The sequence below is a fragment of the Melozone crissalis genome, unplaced genomic scaffold, assembly GCF_028551555.1.
Source record: "Melozone crissalis strain CALT ecotype California unplaced genomic scaffold, PUWL_Pcris_2 ptg000111l_1, whole genome shotgun sequence".
NCBI lineage: Eukaryota > Metazoa > Chordata > Aves > Passeriformes > Passerellidae > Melozone > Melozone crissalis.
The window spans coordinates 8318631-8344245 of NW_026535888.1; the positions used below are offsets into that span (position 1 = coordinate 8318631).

At 51.3% G+C, this 25615-nt stretch overlaps 1 protein-coding gene across 6 annotated transcripts in view; it reads left to right on the forward strand.

Annotated features, from left to right (window-relative positions):
• Positions 1-25265, forward strand: part of SCMH1 (Scm polycomb group protein homolog 1) — a 62571-nt gene extending 37306 nt beyond the window's left edge. For 2 of the 6 annotated variants that reach the window (XM_054292656.1, XM_054292657.1), the window contains 8 exons: positions 5495-5727; positions 6258-6384; positions 7368-7568; positions 8128-8313; positions 15400-15531; positions 22424-22627; positions 23562-23716; positions 24961-25265. In XM_054292656.1, coding sequence (XP_054148631.1) covers positions 5495-5727; positions 6258-6384; positions 7368-7568; positions 8128-8313; positions 15400-15531; positions 22424-22627; positions 23562-23716; positions 24961-25086 — 1364 coding nt within the window. In that variant the 3' untranslated portion in view covers positions 25087-25265. The remainder of the gene's footprint in view (positions 1-5494; positions 5728-6257; positions 6385-7367; positions 7569-8127; positions 8314-15399; positions 15532-22423; positions 22628-23561; positions 23717-24960) is intronic. The other 4 variants (XM_054292659.1, XM_054292658.1, XM_054292660.1 and 1 more) reach the window with 4 other exon arrangements.
• Positions 25266-25615: the final 350 nt, after the last annotated feature.

Sequence of the window (25615 nt, forward strand, 5' to 3'; positions counted from 1 at the left end):
TTGCTCTGGGACAGGCAGTGAGCTCTGGTTCCTGTTCAGCTCCAACCTTCAGGATGTCTGGGATTGAAATGCCTCATGCAGGGAAGGATTCAGCCAGATCTCAACAAGATTTCTGCTCTCTGGCAGATTTGCTTACCTTAATGGGGTCTGTTTAACATCTCTGAGTGCTGCTTCTGCCCTGAAGTGCTGAAGATGGACAAGGGGCAGTGAGCACCAAGGACACTGGAGGGTGGCCTGCAGGACATGTGTCAGAGTGGGCATGAGTGCTGTGCTCAGAAATCTCCCCCTGCACTTCAGGACACTGCAGGGGCCACTGTGGACATCTCCAGGCAGAAGCACATGAACTACAGCTGCAAATGAGAGTACAGAGCCCAGAAAAAGGGAATTTGGGATTTGTGCTCCTGCTGCTCTTGGTAAATGAACCTTGTAAATAGGAGAGAAAGGCAGGAAACCTTTCTGCAACTTCAGGCTTTTCTGTTCCTTATTCTTCTATGTTTTGACTTTGTAATTCTTGTCCTAAGGACATGATTTTGTCTTCTTCAAGCTGTGACAAGTCTTAGATAAGTTGATGGGTGGCAAATGCTGCTTCCAAGCATTGACCAACCCTCAGAGTGTGGATGGCAACTGTGCAGTCTCCTGTAAGCAAAGGTTTCAGTCCCAGTGTGGTGGGCAGCTGCAGGTGCTGTGCATCAGCTGATGGAATATTTTGGCATTAGAAAATCGAGCCTGAAATCAGGAATTCTCTGTCAAGTCTCTTTGTTTCTGCGGAAAGCTCAAAACTCTTGTTTAAACTATCCTTCAGTGGTGAATAACATCATCAGTGGTGCCCAGCTTCTCTTTGGCTCTGAGCTCAGCTGTGTTTGAGCTGCATTTTCAGGGTGATGTTTCTCACTGTGCCAAATGGATCCAGTGGCAGCCAGCCTCCTCCTCCTCCTCCATGTCTGCCATTGTCCTGCATGCCTGTGTGACCCAAAACAAGACAGTTCAGCCAGCAGAAAATTCCCAGTGATTGGTTTTCTGTCCCCTTAATGAGCTGAAATAGCCATGAGTTCAGATTCAGGTCAGAAAGGATCTCGGGGTTGCATGGCTCAATTCCTGCAAAGCAAGGCCAGCTTTAGAGTTGGTTAGATTGCTCAGAGCTCAGGTGAGCAACAAAGCTGTGGCACAGAGATGCTGCTTTACTGAGGAAGAGTTGATTTTTTTATGTAAGAGAGGCTTCACTTGATTTTCTGAAAATGTGGCTCCTCTTAGTGGCTTGTACAAGGAAGAAGAAAGTGAGGATGTCTCTGGCAGCTGCTCATTGTTGGGCTGACTCTGTCACCAGCTGAATCATAGAATGACAATATCCTGAGCTGGAAAGACCCACAGGATCATCCAGTCCAGCCCCAAACCCTGCCCAGACCCCCCACCAACCCCACCCTGGCCATCCCTGCAGCGCTGCCCAAATTTCTCCCTCATCCTTCATCTCCCCCATCCCTCACTCTCACACAATCATGGAATGTGCTGAGCTGGAAGGGACCCACAGGGATGATCAATCCCAAAGCCAAACCCTGCCCAGAGCCCCCAGCAAGCCCAGCCTGGGCATCCCTGGAGCTCTGGCAGCCTCGGGGCCGTGCCCATTGCCTGGGCAGCCTGGGCAGTGCCAGCACCCTCTGGGGGAAGAGCCTTGCCCTGATCTCCAGCCTGAGCTGCCCTGGCCCAGCCCCAGCCGTGCCCTGGCTGCTGTCCCTGTCCCAGAGCAGAGATGGGAGCTGCCCCTCGGGAGGAGCTGCAGATCCCTGAGCTCTGCCCTCAGTGTGCCCTGCTCCAGCTGCACACACCAGGAGCCCTCAGCTGCTCCTCCTGTGGCCCCTCTTTGGACACTCTTTGATATCTTTAGATCCTTAATAATTAAGATGTAAGAATAGTAAGAATAAGATGCAGTAAATTGAAGTTTTTGGCAGTTAAAGGAGACTTTGGCAGTGCTCAGAGCTGTGAGATGATCCTGCTTGCTGGGCCCAGCTGTTTCCACCTCTGGAGCTCTGTGGGTGCAGGCAGGGCTGAGTGCTGAGCACTGATCCCTGCATAGCAATCCTGTGTTTCTGGACCACATCTGCATGACAGCAGGGGCTGAAATCCTGCAGGAAAATAACAGGCACCTGAAAAGGAGCTGCAGGCTCCTTTTGGAAGCATGCAGTCACTGGAAATGTGTTACCGAGCTTGCAAGGGTACCTCAGGGGTGAAGAGAGAGACGAGAATCTTGACTCCATGATCAGAAGGCTGGATTTATTAATTTTATGATATATATTACATTATGACTATGCTAATAGGAATAGAGAGAGAAGTTCAGAAACTTGCTATGCTAAGAATAGAATAGGAATTAATCAACAAAGGAGCTCTCTCTGATACTGTCCCAGCTTGGTCTTTGATTGGCCCTTAATTGTAAACATGCAACATGGGCCAATCACAGGTGCACCTGTTGCATTCCACAGCAGCAGATAACCATTGTTTCCATTCTTCTTCTGGGGCCTCAGCTTCCCAGAAGGGGGAAAAATCCTAAAGAAAGGATTTTCCACAAAAGATGCCTGTGACAGAAGTGGTCCCTTGGGGGTGACAGAGTGTGGCCAGCTGTAACCCTGTGCTTTGGGGGCTGCACCATTGATGTGCAGGTACAGCTGGTGGCAGGACTCTGCTCAGTATCTGCTAGGGCAGCAGAAATGTGTTAGCACAGCCTGGTGTGTGCTCAGATTCTGGTTCAAATCCAACAAAAAGCCAGGCAAGTCTGCTGGATCGTGGGAGGATAAGAGCTCATTTCATTAAATCACTGCAGGTCAGAAAAATGTCTGTGCATTGCATCAGAGTGATGGAATCAGCCCCAGGGAAAACATCAGTGCCTGTCCAAGGCTGTGCTCAGGGCTGTGCTCTGCAGCCCTGCTGGGCACACAGCACCAATCTGGGTCACAGTCTGTGTCTCTCTGGCCTGAGCTGGCTGCACATTTAGATGTAATTTTGCCTGTTTGAGTGAGCAGCCTCCCTTGCTGTGGCAGCTCCTCCATCCCTGCAGGAGCTGTGGCTGTAGAGGGACCAGGGATGTGCTGCCAGGGCCACAGGCACAGTGGGGACTCCTCTGGGTGGCTGAATGACATGAGGTGTCCCATCAGGGGATCTGCATGCACCCAGTTATGGGATTTTATTGTCCAAATCCCACAACCAATTCTTCAAGCCTGGTAAATTACTATTATATGTACTGTCTTTACAGCTGAACTGGGCAACAGATTTTTCTTGCATTTATTTCACCAAAAAATGAAATCACTTATTAAAATCACTTATTAACATAAGATTATACAGTGAAAGCTTGCACCAGGACTTAATCTGACTGCAGTCTCCTTTTTCCTGGCAGTGATGTGGTCCCAGCCTGGGAGCAAAGGGTGCAGTCCAGCTGCTCTGCCTGCTGCATGCCAACTTCCCAAATGCACCATTTCTCTGGGTTTGTTACTAGTAAAACTGAGAAAACATGTTTGCCTCACAGCTTGTCTGTAGCATTCTCAATTTTTCTCCACATTAGAGAATCCTCATTATGGCACAGCTTGGTTTAGACACTGAGTGTTGTGCTGATCTCAAATGAAATGCTCCCTGCCCTGGCTTCCACATCCTTCTGATATTTAAGTTTCTTTGAAGTATGGAGAGTTTTAGAATCATGGAATCATGGATTGGTGTGGGTTGGAAGGGACCTTAAAGCTCATCCCATTCCACCCCTGCCATGGCAGGGACACCTCCCACTGTCCCAGGTTGCTCCAAGCCCTGTCCTTGGACACTTCCAGGGATCCAGGGGCAGCCACAGCTGCTCTGGGCACCCTGTTCCATTTAGCCTTTATCCTTGTTCTGTCAGCTTGTGGGTTTCAAATAAATGGATTGATACAAACATTTCTCTGCTGAGATCAGTCACTGCACACCTGAAGCCAGAGGCCCCACGATTCCAGGATCAGCACCTGCCTTACCTGTGCCATTCCTCCTGCAGCTCAGTGCCAGCTGTCACCCGGAGCAGGTGACACTTCTGGAGTACCATCAGCTCCAAGAAGCACCTGAGCTATCACGTTCATTTTCTTAACAGCAAAATAGTCTTGCTTTTAACCTAACAGCTCAGACAAAAAGTAGTAAAACCCAGTTTCTGCCACATTCCCTGTGTCTGCCTGAAACAAAGAAGTCTTTATTCAGGAAGTCAGATACATCCTGATGATTGTGCTTCTTCCCAGCTTCTGATACAGAATGCACAAAAGCAAGGAAATAAAATTGAAACTAAACATGCCCCCATGGCAAGCAGAATGGCGCTGGATCCTGGATGCACTGTGTGATTTGCATTGGAAGGGACCTTAAAGCTCATCTCATTCCAACCTCCTGCCCTTGCAGGGACACCTTCCACTATCCCAGGGTGCTCCAAGCCCTGTCCAACCTGGCCTTGGGCACTGCCAGGGATCCAGGGGCAGCCGGGGGAATAAATCCTTGCTCACACTGACTGCTCCTAAAACCCCATTACAGAAACCTTAAAAGTCTCTGTATAAACCCACAGTTGTACCATCCTCGTATCAATCTGATTGCACTTTTTTTCCTTGGCTAAGACTTTTTTCCTTCACTACAAAGCCCCTGATTTCAAAAGCGTTTGCCTGTGTTTGTTCCTAATTCCTTTGCCCCTATGTTGAGGTTTCTAGATGTGAGAAACAAGACATCCTAAAGGTCACTGTGCAGTTTTCAAAATGCAGCAGGATTTTGGTTTGTTTCTTTTTAGCAGAAATTTAAAACAGAAGGAAATACTGGTCTGCTAGGCTGGGCCAGCACATCTCTGGCCTTTGCAGGCTTGGGGAAGATGGCTGACCAAATTTAGGGGTTGTATGGGCAAGTATAGCAGAAACGTGATTTTGTGATGGAAAGAGTGAGAAGATAAGAAGGAACAGACCTAGTTCTGGCAGTATGTGGATGAGCAGGGCAGCCGGTCCAGCAGAGATGAGCTGTTGCTCAGGACCAGGAGCAGCAATCCCTGCAGGCAGCAAGGATGGAAATGGTCCCTTCCACTGCAGTTTGCTGGGAATTCAGGGACAGATTTGACATCAGCCTTGAGAGAGGGGATTTCCAGTGTTTGCAGCACTGGCTCTGTGACTGTCAGACAGGTCTTGGCTGATCCCTCCTAGGAATGCTCTCAGAGCCTTTTCCGTGGCCATTGGCAGGTCACTGCTTGCAGAAGGAAGAGATGTAGGTGCCAGTTATTTTCAGGAAGGAAGGTATGGCTGCAAGCATGATCCTTCTGGAGTTCAGCCCATCCAGGTTAAGCCCCAGTGTCCCCCAGCTCGAGTTCTGAGCTGGGGGTCTGTATGTTTGATTTTAACTCTGGCATGGAGAGCAGTCCCCCCACACAGGGGTCTGCGAGTTCTCCAGGTTTTTCCATGTGTATAAAGATGGAGGCTGCTCTTGTTTTGATTCTCACCTGATTTAATTACATTTGCTTTTTCTCTTTTTATTTCAGTTGTGATTCCAAAGAGCCCTTTACCTGCCTCCGAAGTAAACTCGGAGAAACCTAGCATGCACAGTAGCACAAAGACTGGTTTGGGGCATCAACAAGGGCAAAGGCGTCGCAAAACAGGGAAGAAGAGTGGTCGAACGACCAAAACACTAATCCACCACCCCATGCCTACACCCTCCAAGTCAGTGGAGCCTTTGAAATTCCCCAGAAAGAGAGGCCCCAAGCCTGGCAGTAAGGTAAAAGCTGATGCTGATGCAGGCGGGTGCTGCAGGTCCTGCCATGGGTTGGTGCATGCGTGTGTTTGTGCACGTCTGGCTCAGCCTCTGGCTGGCTGACTGCAGCAAGTAGGAGAGCAGAGGGGTGTGTGGGCTGGGAGTGTCCTCAGAGCCCAGCCCCAGAGCTGTAGAGATTGTCTGTGTCCTGAAGATCATTTCCATCAAGAATCCGTGGCTTTGGAAGTGCGTTGGCTGTGGAGTAGCATGGCAGATGCTGGGAGCATGACAGGATGGCCAGAGGGTAGAGTAAGCTCTCCTGTCCTTTGTGTGTGGCTAGTCTGAGTCAGACAGAGGTGGCAGATCCCAGGCTTGTGGTTTGTAAAATACACACATGTTGATTGCTAGGTTCTTGAGACACCCCGTCATCACCATCAGAAATGTGTCATGTTCCACAGTGCCTTGTCTGTTGGATGCAGAGGAGAGAGTGTAGTGATCATGGGTGGTAAAGGAGAGCAGGGGTAAAAGGAGAAATATCTCCTCTTTTTCTGCAGAGGAAACCTAGGACATTGCTGAACCCAGCACCCACCTCTCCAACAACCAGTACCCCAGAGCCAGACACAAGCACTGTGCCCCAGGACGCTGCTACAATCCCCAGCTCTGCCATGCAGGCTCCCACAGGTAAGGAGGGTCTTGGACCACGTTCTTGACAGGATTGCACAGTTAGGAGCTGCAGCAGGCAGGCAGCAACTCCCTGAGAGTCCCATTTCTGCCTAAGGCTGTAACCCAGCAATCCTTACCACTCCAGAAAGGCTGGCCTGAGGGAGGCCAGAGCAGCTGTTCATTTATCTTTCTATTGGAAATAATGAAGTAGGAAGGTTGCAAGCCCAGCTGTTGAGTGCAAGGACCCTTTCCCCTGCATGCTGGTGACTCCACAGCTCTCCAGGTACATTTGTGGTCCATTGTGCCCTGGGGCAGTCTGGTGTGCAGCACCCCTTGTGAGTCGCACACCATGCAAGGCACAGCTGCTGGAACTGCACAAGGGGCAGAGGAGGTGCTGAAGGTCTGTGATCTGCCCAGCTCCAGCCAGGATATCAAGGCACACAGGGACAGGAGGGAATAGGGGAGGAGAAGGAGCAGCAGTGAAGAGTATGCAGTGCTACAGGGTGAATCTGGTCAGGAAAGTCTAATGCGAAGCTGCATTTGACATGTTGAGTCAAGCACTGGATGTGGGCTGAGCCCTCTGTCTCCCCAGAATGTAATTGGCCATTTTTCAGAGGAACCTAAAGAAGCCAGTTTCCCTAAAAAGGAAACACTGTGGGAACCTCTAGAAAGTGAGGGCTGCATTCCTTCTTCCCCTCTGAACATCACAGCCACCTTACCTGGCTGGCATGGAAAGCACTTTACAGCCTGACTGCAGGGCAGAACATGGGAGAAACAGCAGCAGTTTGGAAGGTGAGCTTGAGGCAGGAAGATTTTGGAGGGGATTCCTTCCTCTCTAGAAGCGGCTGCACTGTGAGGATGCAGTCAGGCAGTCGTGGTGGATTCCATTTGTCAGTGATTGCACAGTCTTAATATCTCAGCATCTCTCAGGTTGGATTTTAGGCATCTGTTTCTTGCTTTCTTGAGTGGGTTAACAGCAAACACATTTCTCATCTTGGCAGTTTGCATTTACTTGAACAAGAACGGCAGCACTGGGCCCCACCTAGACAAGAAGAAAATTCAGCAGCTGCCAGACCATTTTGGACCAGCTCGAGCTTCTGTTGTCCTGCAGCAAGCAGTACAGGCCTGCATTGATTGTGCTTATCATCAGAAAACAGTCTTCTCCTTCTTAAAACAAGGCCACGGGGGAGAGGTGATCTCAGGTGAGAACGGGCCCGCAGCACTTGGCCTCCTCCAGAGAGGTTGTTGCAAGAATTCTCTCGTTGGAAGATGTCTGTCCTGAAGCTCGCTGCAGCCACAGGCCAGGGGCAGACACAAGAGTTCTGTCTTCTCTTTCTTGCCACTCGTGCGTGTCAGTGAAGCAACAGCTGGCGGCTGACTCAGAGCGGAGCAGTTCCCATGGCCCGCGGGCACGGCTCAGTGCTGGCACCAGCCTGGGCAGCAATCCCAGAGCCACACCAGGGGGGATTGCACAGCTCCTCACGGAAAGACAAGAAATACCCCGGGTTTAATTTCTCCTTTAAGCCCGTGCCTAGCTGGATCTGCCCCTCCTGGAATCTTTTCCGTTCGCTCGGACGCGGCTGCCCCGGCCCCGCGCTGGGTGCAGCAGGCTGGTCCCGGCCTGCCCTGGCAGAGGAAGGCTTTGTTGGCTCTGAGAGCCCAAAGATGCTGAGATCCAGGAGCTGCCTGCGCGGCCCTGGGCGTAGCCTCCCGCCCTGGCGGGGGGTTCACGTGTTGGGCTCTGTTTGTTTCTGTCTCCAGCTGTGTTTGATCGGGAACAGCACACTCTGAACCTGCCAGCAGTTAACAGTATCACCTACGTCCTCCGCTTCCTGGAGAAGCTGTGCCACAATCTGCGCAGTGACAACCTCTTTGGGAACCAGCCTTTCACTCAGCACAGCCACATGCAGCGCTCTCACCAGTACGACCACGACAGGTATCTACCAGGTAGGAGCTGGGGGGGTGGCACTGTAGGGACTCAGGTTTGATCTCTATCTGAGAAAGCAGGCTCCTGTTCCAGAGCCCTCTCCCAGGGTTCATTGCATCACACCCAGTGTCGTGTACACACTCTTGTTGTGTAGGGTTCCAGTTGCATTTTCTGCCTGTCAGTTTGGTTTCCATCTCAGCTGGAGGTTTCCGCTCATCCGTGCTGTCTCGTCTTCCCTCCTCCCCTCGTCCCCCAGTCCTTCCCACTTCCTGTGGTCTGATTGTGGTGACTTCATCCAGCCAGGAATTCAGGTGGAAGATTGCAAGAGAAGGGACAGTGATAACATGCAGTAGATAAACTGCAATTAGAAATGAATTAAAGCAGAGTTGTTTCCACGCTGGTCGTGGATCTGCTGGCATCAGCCAGGGCATCCAGCCCTGGTAACAACATGGGATTCCTGTTCAGGGGTGATGCTCATGCTCAATCCGAGGCAGAGGTGGTTTTGTTTTCCTTGGCATAGCCCTGGTAACAACGTGGGGTTCCTGTTCAGGTGTGATGCTCATGCTCAATATGAGCCAGAGGTGGTTTTGTTTTCCTTGGCATGGCATTGAAGCAGCTCCAGCTCACCCCAGCAAGACAGCTCATGCCACGGTGCAGATTGTCAGGCTGCAAAACTGCTCTGAAGTAGAAGCAGTGGAAAACAGGCCCAGCAGTTCCCCCACAGTGCTGGGCAGTGGCAGCGGGCCTGGGGTGATGGCTGCCCACAGGCTGTCTGGGGGTTCTGGGGAGCTCCTGCTCCAGGAATGTCAGTTGTGGAGAGGATCAAAGCTGTCTGCACCCTCTTTGGTGGCTGACCAAAGTGCTGATCTCCTCTCCTGTCTTGCTTTCTTCCCCCTCTAGTCAGCAAGTAGCTGTTGCGTTGTTTGAGGTCTTTCCAAAGTTAATCCTTTGCATAATTATGGTTCTGGCAAGAAAAGCAAAAGTTGTATGAATGTAAAAGGATGGGCACTTTGAAGAACTGTTTAAGGAGAAGTTGCTAAGCATGAGGTGAAGGAGCCACAGCCAAAGGCCACAGTGCTTTTCAGTGCACCTCACAAAGATTTATTGCACCTCACAAAGCACCTGAGGCAGAGTCTGGAGAGCAGAAGGATCTTCCCATCCTCTGCTTCCTCTTGGCTGGAGCCAGCAGGGCCAGGAGCAGAGGAGGTGTGGGATATGCAGGGACAGGAGCAGCATGACTGGTTACTGGGACTGGAGGCTTTCCCCTGAGGAGCCCTCAATAGAAGAAATCCCCATGTTTCAGTGTGGAGGTGCCCTCTCATCATGAGAGAGAGCATGAGGGAGGGAAAGCACTCAGCTGTGGGCATGGATCAGCTCACACACAGAGCTTCCAGCCTCCATGAGAGATCAATGCCAAGGGCTGGGCTGCTGGGCAGAGTGGAAAAATAGAAATCAGAATTCAGGGGAACTCAGGCAGAGCACCAGATCTGCCACAATGTTGTGATCTACCCATCCTGAACTCTGTTTCAGAGTGTTTGCAGCATTTAAAGAAAAATCCACCACAGTCAGAGGTGTGGCAGCACCAAGTCCTACAGTTCATCCTGATCTCTGAGCTTTCTGGGCATCTGCTCATGTACCACCTTTCTCAGGCACCTGAAAGAAGGTGATAATCTAATTTATAGTGCTCCTGGTAAGGGCAGGGAAACAGTGCTGGTGATTTTGGGAGGTTTGAGCTGGTCATGGAGGAACGAGGGTGGAGTTGCACATCCTTCAGTCACACCAGGTGTCAAGGCTGCTGTGGTCTCACACTGAGCTGTGCATGTCCTGCCTTGTTCCCTCTGCAGGACAGGAATGTGTTGTGTGGGGCTGGTTCTCCCAGTGAACAGCCACTGGTTGGGACTGGGAGCTGCTCTGAGTTCCCAGAGCAAAGTGGCTCTGCAGGAGCACCCTGGGCGTGCCATGGAGAGTTGGGGTGTGTGCTTGGGGCACAGGGAAGGTCTGCAGTGCCCCTGAGCTCAGCAGCGTGCTGCCATTCTGACTGAGTAAATGGAAATAAGGAGGAGCAGGCTGGGTTGTGCATCAGGAGCAGCCCTGATTGCTGTTCACAGCTCCATGAACATGATGGGACCTGGAGCTGTCTGAAAGCACAGGACTGGAGGGACCCTCTGGGCCACAGAGCCCTGGCTCCTGCTGCTGCAGCAACACACACATGGAGTTTCTTGGGTTTACTCTGGAGTTTGGATTTTGCTTTTCCACTGGAGACTGCTCCAGGGTTTTATGCTGATAATTTAAAAACTATGTTGTAATTTCCAGCCCTAATTTATTCTTGGGCAGCTTGGTGTCTGTGTCTCCTGGTCTTAATATTGTCTTTTAGCTTAACTTGGTTCTCTTTCTTCTGGAGGTAGTTGCAGAGCAGTTGTAGCCCTCAGAGGAGTTCATATTTTCACTGCTTTTTGCTCTCCTCAGACAGTGTTGGTTTGTAACCTTCATGGGGTGTCCAGAGTGCCACCCAGCACTCTGGGGAGGAGCTCATGGGGACCTGGTGCCACAGCACTGGCACCACCATGGTGACAGGAGATGTCTCTGCAGTCACCTTGAGCCTCTGTGTCCTTGTACCAGGTGGTGATCAGCCTGTCCTGGTCACATCAACTGTTCCTGTCATCACTGGTGTCACCTGCAGCTCACATGGGACAGTGCTGCAAGTGCACAACGTATTTAGCTGCTGGAGTTTCCTTCTTGCTGGTTCTTGGTTATATCTCTCTCTCTCTCTCTCTATATATATATATATGTATGTATATCCTTCCTGCCTGATTTTAAATGCTGCTTTGTCTCACCTGACATGGGAAGGCATCAGCAGATTTCATTGGTAAATCTCTTAAATTTCTGCCAGGGTAATTACAGTTATTAAATGAGCCTGGGCTCAGGGGTGATCCTCAGGCAGATTCACTGCCAGTCTCATGTTCCTTCTCAGTGTGCTGCCAGCAGCTTTTCCTCTCAAATCAGATTTCTGTGTATAGAACAAGGCTCCTGGTAATTCATGTTCTGTCTCAGCTGGCTCTGTGTGTAGCATCTTGCTGAATTCCAGGTGTGTGAGGTTGATGTCTCTTCCCTCATGTGATAGATGAGGATTTCCCATCACAGGGAGGATGTTGGGTTGTCCTCTTCTGATGAACACCTGCCATAAAATGTGCCCTGTGTGTTTCCTGTCCTTTCCTTCAGAGCCTGCCACAAACCTTGTGGTGCTGCTGAGGCCAGACATAAGCATTTTATTGTAAAAACCATTTTTTCCACCTATTTTTTTCAAATATTAGCACCACATTTCAAATGACTCTCAGTAATTCAGTGCTGAGTTCTGATAGAATTTACTGCAGCAGACCCAGAGTTTCAGGTGCACTGGCATTCTTGGCTTCCTCTGCATCCTTAAGTCTCCAATTTGAGGGCATTCAGTTGTCTGACTTAGTGGTGGATATTTTGGTTCCTGTCCTGTTTCTTTTATCCTTAGATCCTTGCCCCAGTGCTCAGCATGGCTGCAGCTGGAAATGAATCCCAGAATGGTTTGGGTTGGAAGAAACCTTAAAACTCAATCTCATTCCACTCCCTCCCATGGCAGGGACACCTTCCACTGTCCCAGGCTGCTCCAGACCCCATCCAGCCTGGCCATGGGCACTGCCAGGGATCCAGGGGCAGCCACAGCTGCTCTGGGCACCCTGTGCCAGGGCCTGCCCACCCTCAGGGAAGAATTTTTTTCCACAAATCCAGTCTAAATCTACAATCTTTCAGCATACTTGGTATCTGTGTATCCTGGTCTTAATATTGTCTTTTAGCTTGATTTGGTTCTCTTTCTTCTGGAAGTAGTTGCAGAGCAGTTGTAGCCCTCAGAGGAGTTCATGTTTTCACTGCTTTTTGCTCTCCTCAAACAGTGTTGGTTTGACTTAAACTTGTGACACACTGAGTGCAGGGGGATGTCACAGATCTACACCTGAGCCAGGTGTGAGTGTGCTCTCAGCCAGGGAGGGGTCAGTGCACTCAGAGAAAGGTGCATTGTCCTAAATGAGAAGCCCTAATTAGGAGTGGGCTGACAAGATGAGGTGAGTGTCACTGCTCATTAAGGTGTCCATGCTGATGGCCCTGGGGTGGCCACAGCACCATCCAGCTGAGCTGCTCTTCCCCCCAAGGCAGGGGAGGTGGAATATCCCTCCCAGCTGTGCTGTCATTTGGACACAGCCCTTTTCACCTTTCTGCACCGTGTCCCCTCACTCTGTTGCTCTGGAGCTGAAACACAAACCCATCTTTGCCTTTGCTCTGTCTGCAAACACAGAATGAGTTGAAAACCTCCCTTCATCCTGCACTCCCCATCCTGAGGTGCACAGTCTGCTTTTATCCAAGGAAATGTTCTGCTTGTTCTCAGCATCCTTCTCAAAGTGAGCATTTATCCACTGAGATTTGGGGTCCTTCCCTCTCAGATTATTTCCTCTTTGATGATCACATTCATGAGGTTTATGTCATTTTTGGACTGAAGACATTTTGCTTTTATTCCTGATAATCTGAGTACAGCTCTGTTACTCCATTTCTTTATTTTCTTAAAACTTGTCCTTTAAAACCAAAATTCTGGTTTTGGTTTATCCTCTCATTAATTCACACCATCCTCACTTCTGATTCCTAGGATTAACTTCTATAACCTGACCTGTTGTGTTTGCAGTATTTTAACATCAACCACTTCAAAAAACAAGCTGAAATGCCAAAACCTGATGGAAAAACCTTTGTAAAGCATCACCTTGTGTTGTGGTTCTGTGGCTGTTGGGTGAAGAAGGTTGTGCAGTTTGACACAGAGACATTACCAAGAGCATGTGTTCCCCCTCTGGGCAGTGAGTATTTCTTACAGGGACTGGTTCTGAGGATGGAATTTGTTTTTCTGGCAATGTCACAGTGATTTTTTGATGATATGGAATCCCAGGGCCTCAGTGCAAGCAGATTTTCATTTCCCTGAAGGACATTGATTGAACAGGAACCTTCTCTACCTTTGTGTTTCTCCTTAATCACCTCAGTCGTGCCCATCTGGTGCTCCCCCCACCTTTGTTGGGCATTGTGCATCTCCCTGGTGTCACTCCCTGCTGTCCCTGTCACCCCTGCTGCCCTGTGCCAGCTCTCAGGGCTGCTGGTGGCTCCTGGCATTTGTGCAGAGCATTTCACCCTCTGTGCCCACCCCAGAGCTCTCAGGGTGGCTGGAGAGCCCAGCTGGCACCTGCTGGGCAGTGTGGGGCAGCAGGAGGGGTCATCTGAGCTGGGACAGGCTCTGTGTCACTCACCTGGCTGCTGTCCCCATCAGTGTCAGTGCTTCCATGCCTTGTCCATCCAACACTGATGCTGTGTGTGCAGAGCTGTCCCAGCCCATGGCAGTCCTGTCTGGTGGGCAGGATAGGCACAATCCCATCCTCGGGATCAGTTTGGAGAGGAGCAGCAGTGACAGTGCAGGGACAGTGCCATGGCAGTGTCCTGTCTGCTCTGCTCACAGTCCCATCCTTGGGATGATGAGTTTGGAGAGGAGCAGCAGTGACAGTGCAGGGACAGTGCCATGGCAGTGTCCTGTCTGCTCTGCTCACAGTCCCATCCTTGGCATGATGAGTTTGGAGAGGAGCAGCAGTGACAGTGCAGGGACAGTGCCATGGCAGTGTCCTGTCTGCTCTGCTCACAGTCCCATCCTTGGGATGATGAGTTTGGAGAGGAGCAGCAGTGACAGTGCAGGGACAGTGCCATGGCAGTGTCCTGTCTGCTCTGCTCACAGTCCCATCCTTGGCATGATGAGTTTGGAGAGGAGCAGCAGTGACAGTGCAGGGACAGTGCCATGGCAGTGTCCTGAATGCTCTGCTCACAGTCCCATCCTTGGCATGATGAGTTTGGAGAGGAGCAGCAGTGACAGTGCCTGAGGGCTCCATGGAGGGGGAAGATTGAAAATGGGAGTAGGGTTTAATCCAGCACTGGGTATGGCAGAGAGGTTGCAAATCATCCAAGGTTTGTTTGCCAGCGCAGACAGGACAGTGCCTGGGGGATCTATGGAAGGGAGAGATTGAAAATGGGAGTAAGGTTTAATCCAGCAACACAGAGGAGTTGCAAATCATCCAAGGTTTGTTTGCCAGTTGTCCAAGGGTTGTGTGCATCTGAAAGGTGACAGCGGGATCAGCAGGAATTGTGTGGGATGAGCCGTGAGGAGAAACGGAATTAAGCCAATAATTTCGTTGAAATATGGCAAAACATGGCTAAGATTCTGTGTTAGTTTTGTCACCACCCTTTTTCTCTGGTAAAACCTGCAAACTCTGCTCTGTTGAGCCCTGCCAGATGTGCTGGGCTGCAGCTTGAGCAGGTGGTGGGTGCCCAGGCTGGTGATGCACACAGGGCTCGGGGGACTCTGGCAAGACTGCATTTCCCAGGATGTCTGCACTCCTAAAGAAATCCCAAGTGTGGTGGTGTTCACAGAGACAAGGGAAGAGATGAGAATCTTGGCTCCATGTTTCAGAAGGCTGATTAATTATTTTATGATATGTATTATATTAAAATTATACTAAAAGAATAGAAGAAAGGATTTCATCAGAAGGCTTGCAAGGAAAGATAACAAAAGCTTGTGACTCTCAGAGAGTCTGAGCCAGCTGGACTTTGATTGGCCATTAATTAAAAACAACCACATGAGACCAATCAAAGATCTTCCTGTTGCATTCTACAGCAGCAGATAATCATTGTTTACATTTTATTCCTGAGGCCTCTCAGCTTCTCAGGAGAAAAATCTTAGCAAAAGGATTTTTTATAAAATATCATGGCTACACCCATGTCATCATGAGAGAGAGCAAAACCTGAGAGGGAAAGCACCCAGCTCTGGGCATGGATCAGCTCACACACAGAGTTACCAGCCTCCATGAGAGGTCAGTGCCAAGAGTTGGGCTGCTGGGCAGAGTGGAAAAATAGAAATCAGAATTCAGGGAAATGCAGAGCACCAGATCTGCCACAATGCTGAGACCTGCCCATCCTGAACTCTGATTCGGAGTGTTTGCAGCACTTAAAGATAAACTAACCAGAGTCAGAGGTGTGACTAAAGAGGCCTTGTTCTCTTTTCCTAGACAGAAGCAGTTCCCTAGACGGCTCTCTGCAGGGACCAGGCCGGGGTACAAAGCGCTTTTCCCAAGACCCCCCTCCATACAGTGCTCCTCTGTCCCCCAAGGTACCAAAGAATGACCGTCACCCTTTGGAAGGTGAGCACAGCATGTCTGTTCCCAAAGCTGCTCCAGAGCCTGTCCTGGCTGCTGCAGGCTCACACTGCCCTGGCTGCAGGGAGCTGCTTTGCTCATCCCTGCCGTGGGTTGTGCTTGGTGTTCCACAGGGGAGTGGGTGAGTGTTGGGGCTTGAGCTGCTCACAGTGACCCCAACAAGAGTTTGAAAATCCCTTTTCCCAGCCCGGCACTCGAAGAAGGAGTCAGGGATCTTCAGTTCTCGGTCTCAAGGTTGTTTATTGTTTCTTATCTATAAAAAATTTTCTCCTGCCCTGCCGAGGTCCATCCAGCAGGACAGTTCCAGGCACTCTGCCTGCCCCCAGGGCAGTGTTGTTATCTTTTTATACTAAAAACTACGTGTACAATATTTACAATAACTTCCCAATACCTATCACCTTGGTTAGACACTGAGCTTCTACCCTAAACCAATCCAAAAGTGCCACCACCACAGCAGAAGATGGAGGCCAAGAAGAAGGAGAAAGGCTGGGACATGCCCAGATCCCTCCATCCTCCCCCCTTACCCCCCATACCAAAAACCCCAAAATCTACTTTTCCTCTCCCTGATAACTTTACTATTATTCTACTTAACTGTTGTGGCTTGCTGATCTTCATACATGGTTGGTAATTTCCTCCATGGGTCATAATCAAACCCACAGGTGTTTTGGGCTCTGTGCCAGGGTCTCTGAGACCCCTGGCAGAGTCTGGGCTGCTCAGGACAGCCAGAGGGATGTCCTGGCTCCTGACAGATGAGCTGCTCTGTGGCGAGCCAGGTTCCCCACACTGATTTGTCAGGCATGTGGAATGCAGCAGGAATTCCTCCTAAGCCTGACAGGCATCATCTCACACTGTATAATCTGGTTTAGCTTCCCTCACTGTGCATGGGATTAACAGTGCTCAGACTGCCCAGCTGCCTCAATCTGATTTGTGGATTTTTCCCTCAGGGTTTGCTGCGGCCTGTCGTGCAGATGCTGATGTGCAGGAACTTGCTGCCCTTTCCCAGGATCTCACTGGAACAGCTGTGGGGTGTCACTGGCTCCCCCAGCTCAGCCACACCATTCCCATCCCACACTGCTGCCCCTTCCCAGAGTCCCTTGGATGCCACTGGTGCAGAAGCAGGAATTGCCACTTTCATTCCTTGCTAAGCACAGGGACACTTAAAACCCTTCACAGCTGGGATGCAAATCAGCAGCAGAATTCATCTTCCCAGGAAGAGGCAAAGTTTGCCCAGTTCATTTATCATGAACTCAGTTATTTTAGCTGTGGGATCCATAGGTGACCCTTGCATGCACAGGTGGGAGATTTCTAGAAGATCCAGGCAGCTGGAGGACTGCCTGAACTGAGTAATCCTCAATAAATACCCTCCCGCTTTGTACTGAACTGCAAACCCTTCCTAATGCAGACTGGAGATTTAATCTTACTAAGCCTTTTAATTAATGGATGGTGAAATCTGCCAGTGTTAGTCACAATTCTTTGTGACTGAAATCCCTGAAAAATTGCTGGAGACTCCTGGGCAGGCTCCCAGTTCAGTGGCTTCATGCTCTGTTTCTGTGTCCCTTTAGAATGCCCATTTCCCTGGTTTGGCTGGGTGATTTTTGTCTGTGTCCATCACTGTGTCCTGTGCTCTGCAGGGTCTCTGACCGTGCCTCTAACACTGAACTTGTCCAGAGCAGCTGGGGCTGCTCCAGAATCTCTGGAAGTTTCCAGTGCCAGGTGGACACTGGGGCTTGGAGCAAGCTGGGACAGTGGGAGGTGTCCCTGCCATGGCAGGGGTGGCACTGGATGGGCTTTAAGGTCCTTCCCAACCCAAACCATTCCATGGTTCTCTGGTGGACAGTTTCTAGTGGCCTCCTTATCTGCAATGATTAAAACTGTGCATTTGTCACAGCAGTGCCACACACCACCTCATCTATTGCAGCATCTAGACAGGTCAGAAACTGTCCCCAGTGTCCCCTTCTGTTCCTCACCTCCAAATGGGTGCTGTTCTCCTTGATTCCCCTCTGATGCATCTGCCATTGAATTTGGGTAACTGCTGGCACAGCCCAGCCCCTTCTCCTCCCCCAGCAGGTGGGACAGGCAGTGTTCAGCCTGATCTTGAAGAACTGGATTGCTCCAAAGGTTCAGATGCCTTGGGTGGATGGTGATTGTTGTCCACTCTGTATTGTCAGTGAAGAAAGAAGGCTTTCATAATGGGTAATTCCAAGGAGGAACCTTCATTAGGTTCCTACAAGATTGATTCTTAGTCTGCTTCAGAGTCTGTTCTGTTATCCCTTGGCCTTTGAGTGGGTTGTGCCATCTGGATGCCAGAATGCTCCAGCCTCTTCCAGAAAAACACAGACAAGTGGGCAGGAAGTGTGGCTGCATGTGAGGGGGGATCCTTCCTGCAGCAGCTTGGGCTGGTTCTGTTCCTCATCCAGGCAGGGAGAAATGAGGTGCAAATTCCATCTAGAAATTCATTCTTATCCCACAGCTAAAAGCTGGAATGAATACATCTTCCTCCTCCTCCACCATGAAATTGAGGTTCAGGCAGGAATATTTGCATTTCAGAGGATATATCTTAAGAATATGCACCTGAAATACTGAGATATTGAGTATTTTTGAACAAGGCCACCTGAAATACTGAGATATTGAGTATTTTTGAACAAGGCACATCTTCTCATGGGAATGAACTCTGTCTCACACAGGAGCTCCTGAGCCCATCCCACTTTGCCATGTGGAAGGCTGTGAGCAGCAGTGGGACATCTCCATTCACTCTGCATTTGGCAGGAAGCAGAGACGTGAGGAAGGGATCTCACATATTACATTGTTTTTCCTCTTGCATCCAGTGGAGTTTGTGTGGCTTTTTGCTGAATCCCTGCAGTCCCAGCACAGTGGGGACCTGCCTTCACAGCCCATCACTTGCTGGAAGCAGTGGGTGTTCAGGAGTAGTGCAAATCACATTTGTGCTTGTGGCCAAACTCCCATGCTTTAGCAGTAAAGTGACACTGTTGAGTCTATAGCACTATTTGTTTAATTAAACTCTAATTATCTGCTCCCTGCCTCTCAGCCACTTATTGTGGCATGTTTCCCTACAATGTGCCAACTGCCCGCCTTTAGTTAAATCTAACAGTGTGTGTAAGGAGCTCTGCCTGAGGATCAGCCACCTCCTCCTCCCACTCTGTTATCAAGGGTGAAGGATCCTGGGTGTTGTCTGAGTGCAGTTGTGCAGGAGTGTCTCATCTACAGATGATTCCCAGGGCAGCAATCATTCCTCATGTCCTTCTCCCTTCCCTGGGGGTATCATTCATTCAGCAGTTCCCTGTGTACTTGTATTTTTGTATTTTTAGGAAAACCCTCACTCCCTCTTGCACTGATCCTGCTGCAGAGTTACAGCCCAAGCAGGCACTGCCCTGTGCAGGGTGAGGGAACCTGGGGATCACTGTGTGCCTTCAGTTTTAGCTCCTGGGCAAAAGCACATCGTGCCCCCAAGGTTTCACCTGTGGCCCTCAGTGTGTGATCAGCAGCTGTGAGAGCAGGATCACACATTTGTGTTTGCAGAATGCATCACAGCACATTCCTGTCATGACAGTGCTCATTGTTGAGTGAAATCATTTCTGAGGGTGAGTTCTGGATCCTCAGGAATCTGTGCGTGTGCTCTCCCAAACTGGGCCCTGAAATTCCTTCTGCTGATACCAGTCCCTGCTGACAGCTCTGGGGTTTTTGGGAGCACTCAGACACATCTGGCTGAGTGTCCCAGGACCTCCTGGCCAGCTGCAGCTCTGTGTCACCCCAGAAGGTGCTGGGGTTCCTTGGAGGGCTGAGATGCACAGCTTGGACCTGTTGCCATGCCCACAGCCACTGGGGGCTGTGCCCACTGACCGTCTCCTGCCCTGTCCTTCCCTGGCAGTCAGAACCCTTCCCCAGATGTTTCATGGGAAAAGTTTTGGGGTTTAAACAGAACTCTCCTGTTGAGGAGTGTGAAAAATGCCAATCACTTGTTTTTAAAATTTTAAAAGTTTAATAGTAATTAAATGGTTCTAAGATAGTAATACAATTAGAGTAATAATAATAATTTGGACAATTTGAATTAGGACAATATGAGACAATAGAAACAAAGAGTTATGGACAGTCCAGGTACCAGGCCCGAAAAAGGACACAGTTAACAAAGGATTAACCCTTAAAAACAACAGCCTGTTGCATATTCATACACCTCATACATGATGCATAAATTCCATTCAAACACAGGATTCTGTCTGGTCTGTGTCAGCTTCTTCCTCTGAATCCTAACAGCGCCTTTGAGGTGGGAAGAAGTTCATTTCTTCTGATAAGAGGGCAATAAATTCTTTTTCTCTGAAAGATTCAGGTGTCCTGTGGCTGCTATCTTGCTGTTAGTCCTTTCTTAAGAAAAAAAAAAAAAGTATCTTACATAGCATTGTTTCTATTTTAACATTTTTATAACCTAAAACTATATTTACCACACTACTTAAGAGAATTAATACAGCATTACTGTCTGACACAGCACATGTAATATTCATTTTAATATTTGCAAAAACACAACCATAAAATACATGCATTTTTCACAAGGAGGAGACCAAATGCAGTTTGAAGCAGCTGCAGTGGAAACCCACTGGTGTGACAGCCACCAGTGGCTCTGGCTGGGCAGGGATCTCCACCAGGCCAGGGCAGGCAAGCTCTGCTTTTCGTCCAGTCTGGGGCTGAAATGCAATGGGGAGAGTGCAGGAGGGGTTTGAGGTTATTCAGGAATAGCCAAGAGTCAGCGAACCATTTTTTATGCAGAGCAGAACACAGCTGTCCATGCAGGAGGAGAGTGACAAGGGGGCCAGCACAGCACAGGTCACAGGGCTAACAGTCCACACCAGGTTGTACAGGAGAGTTTAAGGCTGTGCTGCTGTTGCTGGGCACATCCCAGAGGCCCAAAAGCAAACAAAGGCAGCAGTGCCTCAAGTGCAAAGCCCTGGGGTGGGAGCAGCAGTTTCCCAGTGATAGCCCCACCGCAGGCTGGCCAGCAGGCACGCAAGGGTGTTCCCATTTCATGTCCTTACAGTGTGAAGCCCTGGCAGGTCAGGGCTGTGTGATGGTGCTCACAGGACGAGGGAAGAGATGAGGATCTGACTCCATGTTTCAGAAGGCTGATTTATTATTTTATGATATATATTACATTAAAACTATACTAAAAAAATAGAAGAAAAGGTTTCATCAGAAGGCTAGTTAAGAATAGAATAGGAAAGAATGGTAACAAAAGCTTCTGTCTCAGACAGAGAGTCCAAGCCAGCTGACTGTGATTGGCCATTAATTACAAACAACCACATGAGACCAATCACAGATGCACCTGTTGCATTCCACAGCAGCAGATAATCAATGTTTACATTTTGTTCCTGAGGCCTTTCAGCTTCTCAGGAGGAAAAATCCTAAGGAAAGGATTTTCCATAAAAGATGTCTGTGACAGCAGATCTTGCTGCCTCAGCCAGTGCAGCCTGTCACCCTGGACAGCCTCCTCAGCCCCTCCATCCCAGCAGTGCCATGGACAGCTGCAAATTCAGGGCATTTCTGGAGAAGATTAGGAAGTCACCATTGCTCTGGGGAGGATATTAGAGGCCCAGGCCCTCCTGTGCATGTTCCAGTACAGGGAATTGGCCTCTGATGTGGTTAGGCTGGAAAAGAACCCAGGAGGAGCCCAGGATGGATAAGCAGCTCATCACCAGCTTTTGGGGCCAGAGGAGCAGCAGGCTGTGGGAGCATTGCCTGGCCCTGATGGCACAGCTCCCTCCTGCTCTGCTTGTGACTGCCACCCAATGCCCATTAGCAGGGCCGTGCCCTTGGCGAGGTGCAGTGTGTGACCCCTCAGGGAGCATCCCCTCCCCTTCTGTTCAGGCCTGGCTGTGAGTCCTGTGTCCATTGGTGTCCTGCTTTAGGGCAAATCTGGGAGAAAACCTCCAAAAGGGCCCCTCCAGAAAGCAAACCCACACAAGCCCTCCCCCATTTGGTTCAGGAAGGATTCCTTGGAGAGAAGTGGAAAGAACCTGTTTATTTAACAGGCACAGCACCCCCCAGCACACAGAATGAACAATACCAGGTGACACCACTCTGTCACCGCTCTGACAAATGACAAATTCAGAAAGTCTCTCTGGGGGTGGTCGCTCTGTTCTCAGTCCCTCCTGTGCTGGGGCAGCTGCTGCCCAGAGTAGGCCCCACTAGGCCCAAGGTGCAAACTCTCAGTGTTCCCAGGGCCCAGCCCGGAGCAGGTTCAGGTTGGTCCAAAAAAGGGAAAGGAGAAACAGCCCAGGGAAAATTTGGACTGCTTAGCTAAACTAACTGATGAGCAGGAGCAAAAAGCAAGAGCAAAGCAGGAGCAAAGCAGAAGCAACAGCAAAGCGAAAAGCAAAGCAAAAAGCAAAAGCAGCACCATGCACTGCCCTGTGTGTGTGTCCCGCCAGCCATGGGGGAGCGGCTGAGAGCAAAACCAAAACAAAACATTCGCTCTGTAGAGCCAGTCTGGAAGGCACAGAACAGATATCCAGCATGAACAGAACACAGGAATGGGGATACAGCACCACAACCTCACCCTAGGACAATTGACATCCAGAGGGGACAGCCCTGCCCATCCCAGGGATGTCCCTGCTGGGGTGTCCAGAGGGGCCCAGGGCAGTCAGGCTGGTGGTGGCATGGGCAGAGTAGCTGAAAAAGGAGCTGCTGCTCCAGTCTGGGACCATTGTCATGACACTAGCTAGACTGGCACTGGCAGGTGGTGACACCGTTGGCAGCTGGTGAATGCCAGGGCTGTGGCAGGGCCTGGTTTGATCCCTGTGCTGGGGTGAGCCCAGCAGAGGAGCGTGGCCGTGGCGTTCAGGTGCACTAACTGCAGCTTGGTGCATTCCAGGTGAAACCTTTGTCCTGGGAGATGGCCTCCCAGGGCCCTTAGAGCCTCGCCTGGACCCCATGGACTCTGCCTTGAACTCTGTCAGTTCATCCAGCCACAGCAGGAGCTCCAGAGACTTTCGCCTGCCGGGATACAGGCACCTGCAGCAGCCCTGCAGCCTCAGCCAGGGCAGCAGCTCTGCCCTGCGCAGGCTGAGCTCTGGGGGTAAGAGCTCACGCAGCCCTGAGCTGTGCATGGGGCAGTGGAGGGCTGGGCTGACTCCAGTCTCACCTCTCTGACTGCAGCCAGTACCACAGGCTGGGCTCTGTTAGGTGTGATGGCACCTGGCAGTGTGGACAGGTGACATTTCTGCTTTGGCAGTGGAGAGAAAGGAACAGGCAGGAGCTGAACTGTGTCCAAGTGGTAAATGGGTGTCTGAGTGCACAAGGATGGATTGAGAATGGCTGGGGAGTCAAAGTTGCCTGGTGGGGCTGGGAGGATGGGCACATGCATGAGTGGCACCTCTCTGTGTGGGGGAGGAGGGGCAGGAGAACTGAACTGCTCACTACAGCATGTGGGGTTGCAAATAATGTCATTTTAGGTGCATGGCATCAGTAAAAGCCTCTGAAAAGCTCAGGCTGCTGCTGTGCCTCCCACAGATTCTCAGGCAGAGCAAAGACAAGGGGCTGTGCACACTGGGAGCAGCACTTGTGCCAGCTCAGGCTGGGAGGTCTCCTGTGGATTCAGGTCATCAGAAGATGCAGCCAGTGAAAACATAAACCAGCTTTGTTGTGTTAAATGTGCTAAAGGTGTTGGGAGGGCAGGAGGAAGCGTGCATGGGGAGAGACCTGGCAATGGCAGGGGATGTTCTGCTGAGCTGGGAAGTGTCTGGCCTTGGACAGGGAGGAGTGGGAGCTGGGGCCAAACAAGGGGCTCGAGAGAGGGGACCAGGGCTCAGTGTAGAAGGCTGCCCTGAAAAGTGTGGCTTAAGGAGAGGGAGTAAGGTTTGGGTGCCAGACCTGCACCACAGGAATCTGGGGCATCCCTTGCTGTGTCTCTGCCGTGCTGTGGAGAGGAGCTGAGTGGGGGGCTGAGGGGCTGAGGGCAGTGGCTGGGGCGGTGCCAGGGAGCCCCAGTGACAGAGCTGTGCCTTCCCCAGGCTCGGACAGGTACCCGGGCTCCAGGGACAGCTCCAGGGACAGCTCCCGGCTCAGCAGCCGCGACCCCTCGGCCTGGACGGTGGAGGAGGTGATGCAGTTCATCCGCGAGGCCGACCCGCAGCTGGGCCCCCACGCCGACCTCTTCCGAAAACACGTGAGTGGGCAGAGCTGGGGGTGTGTGTTTGGGGTTCGTGTACAGAGCTGGGGGTGTTTGGGGTTCATGTGCAGAGTTCTGGATGTTTGGGGTTCATGTGCAGAGCTCTGGGTGTTTGGGGTTCGTGTACAGAGCTGGGGGTGTTTGGGGTTCATGTGCAGAGTTCTGGATGTTTGGGGTTCATGTGCAGAGCTCTGGGTGTTTGGGGTTCATGTGCAGAGCTCTGGGTGTGTTTGGGGTTCATGTGCAGAGCTCTGGGTGTTTGGGGTTTGTGTACAGAGCTGGGGGTGTTTGGGGTTCACGTACAGAGCTCTGGGTGTGTTGGGTTTGTGTACAGAGCTGCGGGTGTTTGGGGTTCATGTGCAGAGTTCTGGATGTTTGGGGTTCATGTGCAGAGCTCTGGGTGTGTTTGGGGTTTGTGTACAGAGCTGGGGGTGTTTGGGGTTCATGTGCAGAGTTCTGGATGTTTGGGGTTCATGTGCAGAGCTCTGGGTGTGTTTGGGGTTTGTGTACAGAGCTGGGGGTGTTTGGGGTTCATGTGCAGAGCTCTGGGTGTGTTTGGGGTTTGTGTACAGAGCTCTGGGTGTGTTTGGGGTTCATGTGCAGAGCTTTGGGTGTGTTTGGGGTTCATGTACAGAGCTTTGGGTGTGTTTGGGGTTCATGTGCAGAGCTGGGGATGTTTGGGGTTTGTGTACAGAGCTGGGAGTGTTTGGGGTTTGTGTACAGAGCTCTGTGTGTGTTTGGGGTTTGTGTACAGAGTTGTGTGTGTTTGGGGTTCATGTGCAGAGTTCTGGATGTTTGGGGTTCATGTGCAGAGCTGGGGGTGTTTGGGGTTCATGTGCAGAGCTCTGTGTGTCTGGGGTCTCCTTACTGGGCATACTGGGATGTCCATATTGGGGTGTCCATACTGGAGTGTCCAAGCTGGGATGTCAATACTAGGGTGTCCACACTGGAGTCTCCATACAGAGGTCTCCATACTGGGATGTCCCTACTGGGACGTCCCGGCTGGGATGTCCATACTGGGGTGCCCTTACTGGGATCTCCATACTGGGATGTCCCTACCAGGATGTCCCTGCTGGGGTGTCCAAGCTGGGATGTCCATACTGAGGATGTCCCTACTGGTGTGTCCATACTGGGATGCTGCTGAGCTCTCTCACCCCGCCCTGCTGTTGCATTTTGGGCCTGGCTCAGGCAGGGCTGTGGCTCCCAGGTGCCATCAGGAGCTCTGTGGTCGATCCTTGCAGGAGATCGACGGGAAGGCCCTGCTGCTGCTGCGCAGTGACATGATGATGAAATACATGGGGCTGAAGCTGGGGCCGGCCCTGAAGCTCACCTACCACATCGACAAGCTAAAGCAAGGCAAGTTCTGAGAGGACTCCTGGCAGGATGGACCCTGGAAGCTCCGCTCCCGGCCGCCCCACCCGCGCTCACCTGCCACAGGTTCGCATGCACACACCCCTTCCGCCGCAGCAGACAGACGGACAGACGGACAGACGGACACTCCCGACGCCAGCCGGGCCCCCAACAGCGCTCAGGAGGAGCCTGGCACAGCTGGGCTCTGCACCAGACTGAGCTGTGGGTGTTGGCACAGCCGGGCTCTGCACCAGGCTCAGGCTGTGGGCACTGGCACAGCTGGGCTCTGCACCAGACTGAGCTGTGGGTGTTGGCACAGCCGGGCTCTGCACCAGGCTCAGGCTGTGGGCACTGGCACAGCCGGGCTCTGCACCAGGCTCAGGCTGTGGGCACTGGCACAGCTGGGCTCTGCACCAGGCTGAGCTGTGGGTGTTGGCACAGCCGGGCTCTGCGCCAGGCTGAGCTGTGGGCACTGGCACAGCCGGGCTCTGCACCAGGCTGAGCTGTGGGTGTTGGCACAGCCGGGCTCTGCACCAGGCTCAGGCT